The following is a 9759-nucleotide window of genomic DNA, read 5'->3' as shown; positions in this document are numbered from 1 at the left end:
CAGGCTTAGAAATTCATTTGCTTCGACAGAGAGGAGAGAAAAACGGGCGCGGGTGGGGGGGGATGAAGAGAGAGAGAGAGAGAGAGAGAGAGAGAGAGAGAGAGAGAGAGAGAGAGAGAGAGAGAGAGAGGAGAGAGAGAGAGAGAGAGAGAGAGAGAGAGAGAGAGAGAGAGAGAGAGAGAGAGAGAGAGAGAGAGAAAGAAAAATCCGCTCCCGTCCTTCTGATTATTTTCAATTTATTTGCAAATAAAGGCCTGATGACCAGGAGGGATCAGAGATATTTAACGAGGCTGTAAACATAATTCCACTGCGCACAGACTCACCAGAATTAATGGTTTTAATAATTGGCAAGACAATTTCAGGGGAATTGGTTGGGTTTTAAGCGCCCTGCAAATTTCAAGAGACGGGTGGGGCGGGCGAGATAGATAGATTTTAAAAGGATTGTTGGGTTGAAGGCTGCGGTGGCAGGTTTCTCTCTCTCTCTCTCTCTCTCTTACTCTTATTATTGTTATTATTATTTTTAGACCCAGCCAAGTTTGCTAATATATCTTTGGTGCAGCTGTCTTCCCACCCCCAAAGGTTCCCCAAGGACCCCCAACCCTATTAGAACAAATGCGTTCGCCTTTTGTATGGAGAGAGAGAGAGAGAGAGAGAGAGAGAGAAAAGGGGGCGAACATTTGCGGCGCCTGTCCTATTACGCGCGACATATGATCAATAGGCTGATAACGCCACGACATCAATATAAGCGACAGAACAATGAAACATATCATTGGACATCTATCTTAATATAGCCAGCTACAAGAGGACTGACAAAGGGGGAGGGAGAGGGAAGAAAAGAGGGGAGCTCGGCCCGGGAGGGGGGCCCAAGCCAGCCCCTCATGAAAATTCCGGCCCACGTCTTCCCATCTCCGCTCCAATATGCGCGCCCGCCTCCCCCAGCTGCCAAGGCTATTATTTTCCAATTTCAATTTGACACCCCAGCCTTTCATGCTAATTCTATTATTGTAGGAAGTTTATGTGATTTCATATCACTAGAAATCGGTAATGTATAATAACCCTTTGGGCGAGAAAAGCGAATCCCCGCAGCCGCCAACGGGAAAATAATTACTTTCATATCAAAACGCACCAGGAGCTGGCCGAGTCCTTACAGCCTGAAGCTGCTAACCTCGTGTGGGGGGGGGGGGAGGGAGGGGAGGAGGAGGGGGGGTGAGAAAGGAGGTTAGGGGGAGTGACGGCGAGGCTGGCAAAAAAAAACGGAAGGGGGGGGGGGCGTCGCGAAATACATTTGTTAAGCAATGAACCCACGGAGGGCATAGCTCGGAACAAGCGTAAAGGGTGGTTAAAAAAAGATTTATTTATTTATTTGTTTAAACAAACCCTTCGCTCCTTTTTTTTTTTTAAAAAGCTACGAGCTTTCAAATCCAGTCCGAAATTACCCTTCTTCCTCTCCGTTTTAACCCGGAGGTTACTGTCATTTTTTAAAAGGGGTTTTTGTTTGGTTATGTTTATTTTAAGCCAAGACGAAGAAAATGCCAGGTCTGATTTTTAAACAGAGTTTTATTTATCAAAAAAAAGTGTTGTTATTTTTTTTCTCTTTTTTTACATATATAAATATCTTTAAACATTTTTTTTTTGCAATTTACAAGGTTTGAGGAGTCGCTGTTGTGTCTGGTTGGTTGAGGGGATTTTTTTTGTTTTGAAAGAGTTTGCATTCAGGTCAAGTCCAGCTTCGGGGGGGGGGGGAAACCAACAATACAAAACCCCGAAGTCCCGGCCACTCGGAGCTTCTTTTGGAAAGGAAACCAAAGAGAATAAAATGAAATTTGGAAAATCTCCCCCCTCCCTTTAAAAAAAATGGTCACCTGATTTCAAGAGCGCAAAATTAGAACCTGGGAAAGTTTTTTTGGGTGGTGGGGGGGGAAGAGAGGCGAGAAGAATAATGGAAAAATAGAGTTGGTGAACGAGGGATGGGCAGAATCTAGAGGAAAAACTTTGGGAATGTGAGAAGTTTCGACTGATCCATTTACCCCCCCCCCCTCCCAACCCGCAAGGAATCTAGCAGATAAAGATGCTGATCTGTCCCCCCCCCCGCCCCGCCGCCCCTTCTTCTAGTCCATATCCACCTCCTCACAGTCTAAACTGTTGGTCTCCGCGGCACAGTCTCTCTCCGTCGTGCGGCAATCCGGATTGCCTTTGGCGTGGGCGGCCTCCTTCGGGGGCGACTTGGGGGGCGCCGCCGGGCCGCTGCTCCCGTCTCCCTGGGAAGCCGAGTCGCCGCCGCCGCCGCCGTAGGGCGCGGGGGAGGCGGCCGAGGAGCAGGGGGCGGCCAGCGGCGAGGCCAGACCCTTCCTGAGCAGGGAGGCGCCGCCGCCGCCGCCCGGCGTGGAGATGGCGGCCGTGCTGCTGCTCTTGGGGGGCGCGGGGTCCGGGCTGGGGTTGGCGGCAGGGAGCGGGGAGCCTCGCTGGGGCGCCTCCTGGGCCGGGTTGCTCTTCAGGGCGGCCTGGGGCACGATGAAGCCCAGCGGCTGCGTGATGGGGTAGAGCAGAAAGTGGCCCTTGCCGATCAGGGTGCGCGCCGCGGGGGCGCAGGGGGCCAGGGCCGGCGAGAAGTCCAGCGCCGCTTTCCGCCGCGGCGGGGAGTCCGACAAGAGGCTCTCCACGCTGAAGGGGCTGAGCTTGGGGTAGCCGCCGGGCAGCGCAGGGGGGGGCGCGCACTCCGATCCTGACGGGCCCCCCGGCTGGTCCTTGGCGGCGCAGCGACCCGGGTAGAAAGCCGAGGCGGCGGCGGCGGCGGCCGGGTCGCAACCGCCGGTCAAGGGCGCGTGGTGGTGGCCGCTGCTCGAGGGCGTCTTGCAGCCGTCGGGCGGGTCCGGGGAGAGGCCGCCGCCGCCGCCGCCGCCGCCTCCCCCCCCGCCGTCGCTGTCGGAGCTCTGCGTGCTGCTGTTGACCGAGAGGCCGCTGGGCGAGTGGAGGCCGCGCGCCTGGCCTTTCAGCAGCTTCTTCTCGTGCTTGCGCTTCTTCTTCTCCATCTTCTCCAGCTCCTTGCGCGCGATCTCCTCGGGATCCATGGGCTCCCCGCTGCAGGTGGTGGGGTGCGAGTTGTGGGCTGGCCGGCCGGGACCCTTTTTCGTGTTCTCTTTCTTCCGCCACTTGGCCCGACGGTTTTGGAACCAGACCTGCACACCGGAGTAGGAGAAGCCGTTAACAGCCGGGCTCCCACGACCCCCGCCCCACACACACCTGGAGCCCGGGGGGGGGGAGAGAAACCCAGGTCGCGCCCTCCGCATCTGGGGCTTGGCGGTTGTGGGGAAGCAGGCGAGCAAATAAAAAAAGACACGGAATTAGTCCTTGGTAAAGGTGGCGGTCTGCGCGCAGCCTTACCACTGATATTTTGGAAGGAAGCGGGGTGGGGGGTGGGCTTGGCTTTTTTTGTTAGAGACCGGGGGCTTCTACCCCACAGGCCAGAAAAGTTCGCGGAAAGCTGAGGAGGGAAGGCCAGGAGTTGAAAAGTGCAGGGCGTTGGAAGGCTCCCCCCCCCCCCCGCGCAAACAAAAGAAAGTCTGGAGATCGGAGCAAAACATCAGAGACTTTTCCTGCCCCCTTGCCTGGTTCTTTCTTCCCCGTCCACGCGGAAAGGGAAATTGGGGGGGGGCGCTTTTCTGCTTCTCCACGCACCTCCCCCCCTCCCCCGGCTGCTTGGCAAACAGCCCAGGCCTCATCTTTCGTTAGCATCCTTTGCCTTCTCCAAAAGGAGGATTCGGGCCTGATCATGCTATAGATTCTCCTATACATTTGGACCGTGAGCGATCCTAGGCATTCTCTGTTTCTACAACAGCTGGGGGAGGCGGGGGGGGGGTGTTATATATTTGTGGGGTTTTGTTTTTTTTTAAGAAAGATCGCTTCCACCAACGGGGGAGGCAGAAATTGTGGAATTGTGGAAGGAGAAGACAGCAGAGTGGAAAACTTTGTACTAATAAAAATCCACCCGCGACCACGTTCTCCTCTGCGGAGCGGATAGCGGGGATGGGGGGGGGGAAGGTCGCCACAAAGGACCGAGAGTTTGAGGGCTCCTAACTAATTGAGGAAGGCTTGGAGGAGGAAAACCTTGGGAGAAAATAGGTCTCCTCGGTGGAAACAAACCTGGCTGCGTTTTTCGGCAGGCGACGGCAGGGAAACAGCCCACCGGCGCTTTCCTAGCAGCACCAAGGCCGCCGCTGCTGTCGCCTCCTGGCTAGGGTTTGTTGGGGGGGGGGAAGGGAGGGAAATTGGCGAAATACAAACTCTGACCCCCGTCGGAGATCAAGGCTTGACACCCCGCTCCCCGAACAACCAAAAGCCAATGTCCCCCCGGAGGAACTGGCCATATTTAGACATTCTCTTCCACTATTTTAATCCTAATTTTAAACCTAAGGAGATGGGAGAGAAAAGGCGGAGGCGACACGATTTTTAAGCCTGGGGGGCGAGGAGGGGAGGGGGACGGGGAGGGGGGAGACCAGCCATCTCTGAGAAGAAATTGGAGAGAGAAAGGGATCTCAGAAGAGAGGCGAGTTTGAGCTTCTATGATTTGACATTCGCTCTTCAACCGAATAGTCTCCTTTGAAAGATTTCAGTGCTTGGTTGTGGTTTTTAAAATCACATATTATTTTTTTCTGAAATGTAACAACAATAAGAACAACTTCCTAACCTGTCTTTCCATCGTTCATTCCCATTGCAAACCTCAGCAGAGGAAACTTTAAAAAAAATTAAATAATCATGTTGGGGGGAAAAAACAACAATCTAACAATCGTTCATTTAAATAATCAGTTTTCCGAACCAAACAGGCGATTTAAACGCCGGGAGAATTATGACCCTTGTTGGGTGTTTTATTTTTAAATTGTTTTCCAGGTTTGTTTTAAAGAAAAGGGGCGAGCGGGGAGGGTCTCTTGGATAGCCAATTTTATTTCCGATTCTGATTTTTAGTCGTTCCCAGGGTAAAATCCGCTGGGCTGGGAGCTGCTGGCAATCCCTGTTTTGCTTTGTTTTTTATTAACTGCCTGGGTGTTCGCTTCCTCCAGCCCTTGCCAGCCAGAATTACTAATTATCGTATTAGAGGGGAGGGCAAGAAGGATCTTGACTTCAGCCGAAACCCTTGAACAGATTGGATAAAAGGATTTCCGTATAGAAGAGGTCAAAAGGAGGCAGGCGGAGAAGGCAGAAGTATTTTGTAAATACACTTTTTAGACGAGGCCTGCTTAGATTAATCGGAACCTTACGAGGGGGGAAAGGCAGAGCTTGGGGAAATGTTTTATTTCCTTTTTAAATGTTATTTTACGCATATTCCAAAGGGGCGCCTGAGATGCACTGCAGGGCGAAAATGCCGATAATAGAGGTATTCTTTTGATTTTAAGCTTGGAATTTAATTCCAGCGGCCTTTGGTTCTGGCTTTTGGGTGGGTGGGTGGGTGGGTGGGAGATCCTGGAGGGGCTTTGCAAAGTTGAGAGATCCCACCCACCCCCTCCCTCCGCCAGCCTTCCAAATTCAAACCTTGGGTTCTTGAACCCAATTAATTGGCCCCTTTGAAGCTCGAGTGGGGTGGAGTATTAAAAGCAGCGCAGAGGAGACGGAGACGCGTTTGCGGTGTGTGTGTGTGGGGGGGGGAGATGGGTAAGGAGAAAGGGCCGAGAGATGGAACGAAGCGACGGGGTGGGGGGTGAAGGAGGGAACCCAACAACAGCGTGGATGTAAAAGTGTTCCAGGATTTATCAGTCCATTCTTACAGCCCCCAATCCCACCCGTCCCCCCCAGTCCCCCAAATGCAAAACGCTACGTTTATCTTGTCCTGACTTTTTACAGAGATTTAAAGCCGCTTCGTTTGATGAAAATAACGGCTTTCTTTCTTTCTTTCTTTCTTTCTTTCTTTCTTTCTTTCTTTCTTTCTTTCTTTCTTTCTTTCTTTCTTTCTTTCTTTCTTTCTTTCTTTCTTTCTTTCTTTCTTTCTTTCTTTCTTTCTTTCTTTCTTTGGAGAGGGGGGCGAAATAAGAGGGAAATTAATCCCAAGAATTGCAGAATTTGCCCCCCCCCTTCTCCCAAGGAAGAGACGGGGACGGATGCAGTCCCGAGGCCTTGAGAAGGGGATTCGGAGCCAGCCCAGCTTCTCCGCCTGGGCGCGGGCCTGACCGCGCGGAGTCAAAGGCGGACTCGCGGCGCTGCTGGCGGAGACGGAGGAGGAGGAGAAGGCCCGGTAAGGCCCGGTTAGGCCCGGGTGACGTGGCGGACGAGGCTTCCCCCAGCCCTGGGCGGCGAGGAAGGGGCAAGCGGCGCCCCGGTTTACCTGCACTCGCGACTCCACCAGGTCCAGGCGCAAGGCCAGGGCTTCCCGCATGAAGACATCGGGGTAATGGCTTTCGTTGAAGGCTTTCTCCAGTTCTTCCAGCTGCCAGCCCGTAAAATTCGTCCGGGTCCTTCGTCTCTTGCACCCCGGACTTTCCTTGTCCGGATCCACCGAGTCTGGGGGAGGGAAAGCAGAAAGGGAGCTAAAGGAAACGAAGCTGACACCCCCCCCCCACACACACACACATACACATACACACAGAGAGGCCGCTCCAGCCCTTTTATCCCACGGAGGAATCTCCTTAGAAGCGTTTCCACGCCGGAATAATTTTCAAAACATCCGGTCAGGGGTGGGGGAACCAGAAGGTTTCTTAAAAGCCAATGTGAATCCATCTGCCCCAGGTATAAACACTTCACACACACATCCCTCGTTCCTAAAAACGCCCTCTTTGGAAACAAAAGCGGCTGCTTGCAATAGATTATTCAAAGAAGAGGAAATCTCCCCCCCCCACTCAAAAAATAATTGGAATAATGGGGTTGGGTGGGGGGGGGGTAGAAAGGCAGACGCTGCCCGCTCGCCCGACTTCCAAAAGGGGGTTTCCGCTCTGGCGATTTTCTCTCCTTTAGAGTTGGCACCCTCTTGAAAGCTCAGTTATTGGGGAGAGGGCCGTGGACGCGTGTTTAAATTGCCACGTGCCTCGTCGCCTCGCCCTTCCCCCCCCTTTCTTTCCCCAGGTAAAGTTCAAGAAAGGGCCTTTGCCTAAATCAAAGTTAACGGTGGACTTCGCGGAGATCTGGTGGGGGATGAAAAGAGTATTTTCTGCGCAGGGTTGGGGGGGGGGGAAAGAGGGGAAGCCAGTAGACTCCAGATTTGAGATTCCTGAGCCTTTGGCTAGAACTTCAGATAGCTCCACCGTGAAGCACGTTTGTCAGAGAATAGTAATAATAATTATAAGTGGACAAATATGCCAGATCTGTAACACCATCAAACACCCAGATCTGCCTATCCCAGGTCCTTGGTAAGGACTCGATAGGTAAACAAAAATGCCAAACCCAGCCTGAACATCTGGCTGACTGTGCAAAATTAATAATAATAATAATAATAATAATAATAATAATAATAATAATAATAATAATAATAATCAAAAAACACCTTACTCGGAACTGCCTAATACTCAGATGTTACCTGAACAGTTCTTAGGTTCTTGGTTAGGACTTGAACGGTTAAGTTTTTACTAGCCCTACACTGTGAATCAAATTAAAGATTAAATCTTAAATAATACAATATTTCCTCTGGAAAACCTTTTCTCGCAGAGGCTTTCGGGGTCTCCACAAAGCTGACCTACCTCTAAAGGCCTGGTCGCTCGCTATTCCACCCCACCCCCAGTGGTCTGTTTAGACAGGGGAGCCCCCCACCCCCAGGATCCCAGCACTCAGTTGAGGGGTCGCGTGGAAACCAAAATCCCTGCCTCTGTTCTTTCCACCTGCGTCGCGGGCCTCCAGACAAACCCCTTCCCACCTTTGAAGTCGTTATTGTGTTAGCAAGGCTCCCTAAACGCATCTCCTGCCGTTACAGACGCCCCCCCCCTTCAAAGATACTCAGAGAAGGTGATCTACCAGCGGGAAAGATTCCCTGGGACCCTGGCAGGAGCACTCTTGCCTGGACCAATTGGGTAGGATCTTATTCTTTCCCCCCCCCCGACCGCGACCCCTCCCCAAGGACCCCTTTCCCTCCCGGGCCCAACTTTCAGTGTTTCTCAGGGCGAGCGAAGAAGCCGGGCGTTGGAGTGGGGGGGGGAGAGAAAGTCCGGGCTGCACAGCCTGGCCAACAAAGGCTGCTCTCGAAGCCCCCTCCCCAGCTTCCCTTCAGACAAGCCGAGGACTGAAATCCCCACTTAGTGGACTATAGCCACCGGCCCCCTCCTCAAATGCAGCTACTGGCTGTCAACTCCCCCCCCCGATCATTTCCTCCTCCTCCTCCTCCCCAGGCTGCAGAGCCTGTCCCCCCACACACACACCCTCGCTCCCACCCAACCCCCCCCCCGCTTGGAGGTTCCCGGCTTGGCCCTAGGCCGCTGGCTTGGGCGGGCGGGAGGCGAAAGCGGGGCGTCGGCTCGGCGGCCCCCTTACCGGCCAGCTTGAAGGGCTGCGCATCCCCGTTGACGCCGCAGCCGGAGGGGAGCAGCGGGTTGGGGTTGACCACCGAGGCGGCGGCGGCGGCGGCGGCGGCGGCGGCGCAGGAGCCGTTGAGTAATCCGTCGATGGAGAAGGGCACCGAGGCGGCGGCGGCGGCGGCGGCGGCGGCCTGGAGCTGGTGGCCGGCCAGCTCGTAGACGTGGGGGGGTCCGATGGGGTAGGGGAAGCCCACCATGCCGCCGAACTGGGCATGGGGGTGCTCGAGGAGGCGGCTGTCCATGCTGGAGCCGGGCCCGCGGGCGCTCAGCGCGGCAGCTGCTGCCGCCACCGCCGCCGGAGGAGCGCGGGGGTGGCGGCGGCGAGGCGGTGGCGCAAGCCGGGCCGCCCGGGCGTTTTAACTTTAGCACCGGCAGGCCTCCCCATCATTAGGCTCCGGCCCGGGGAATTTGGGACCAATAAGAAGCAGGCAGCGGGGGTGACGTCAGAGGCGAGCCGGGCGGGCGGGGAACGGGGGTGGGGGGTGGGGGGGGTGGGGGAGGCGACCGTTTTCCATATCGATTGCTAATTATACCTGACATCCACCCTCAATAAACAATATCACAACTGTCACAACAAGACAAGGAGAAGCCGGGGAGGGGAGGGGAGGGGGGGTCTCTCTTTGATAAGAACTCCGGCCCCCGAGGGAGGGAGGGGGGGAGGGCGCAGAGGACAGCCCGGGCCAAGTCGAGGAGAAAAGCGGGGGTGCGGGGTGCGGGGTGGGGGGCGCCCAGAGAGGATCCGGGAAGAACTTCAGAGGCTGAGAAGGGAAACCTCGCAAACCCGCCGCAGCATCCCGCGTTCCTGGCGGCCTCCGCCTTCCCCCCCCCCCGCAAAATCACTAATAGATTTCCCTGCGTGGCGGAAGGAGGGCCGCTCTCCTCCTCCTCCTCCTGCCCCCCCTTCCTCTCTCCTCCCCCGCGCCGTCTTCTTCCTCGTCTCCCCCAGAAACGTTCGCTCCCCTCTGAACCTTTTAAAGTGCTGTTGCTCCAATTACAGAGAGACATTGAGCGGCAAATAGACTGATCCAATAATAGGAGATTCATCATCCTTTCTTTCCAGGCCTGTCACGATGAATTTAAAACTACAAGCCTTTTCATCTCCTCTCAGGCTTCTCTCTCTCTCTCTCTCTTCCCCCCCACCCCTCCCTTCTCTCTCTGTCTCTCGAACGAGGAGGAGGAAGAGGAAGGAGCGCGAATTGGAAAAGCTAAAAAAAATAATAATGCCGGAGAATTGGAGCAACAGAAGCTCTCTCTCTCTCTCTCTCTCTCTCTCTCT

General features: G+C 54.6%; 1 protein-coding gene across 1 annotated transcript; it reads right to left on the bottom strand.

Annotated features, from left to right (window-relative positions):
* Positions 1-2108: 2108 nt before the first annotated feature.
* On the bottom strand, positions 2109-8725 carry UNCX (UNC homeobox; the record flags this gene model as incomplete). Its single annotated transcript, XM_081337945.1, has 3 exons — positions 2109-3176; positions 6311-6486; positions 8440-8725. 3 exons carry the CDS (start codon positions 8723-8725, stop codon positions 2109-2111), a joined length of 1530 nt encoding a protein of 509 aa, XP_081194071.1.
* Between the last annotated feature and the right edge of the window lie 1034 nt (positions 8726-9759).

This window comes from Vipera berus, assembly GCF_964194415.1.
Source record: "Vipera berus genome assembly, chromosome: 13".
NCBI lineage: Eukaryota > Metazoa > Chordata > Lepidosauria > Squamata > Viperidae > Vipera > Vipera berus.
Note: the sequence above shows the minus strand (reverse complement) of the source record. Positions and strands in the feature narration are given on the sequence as shown.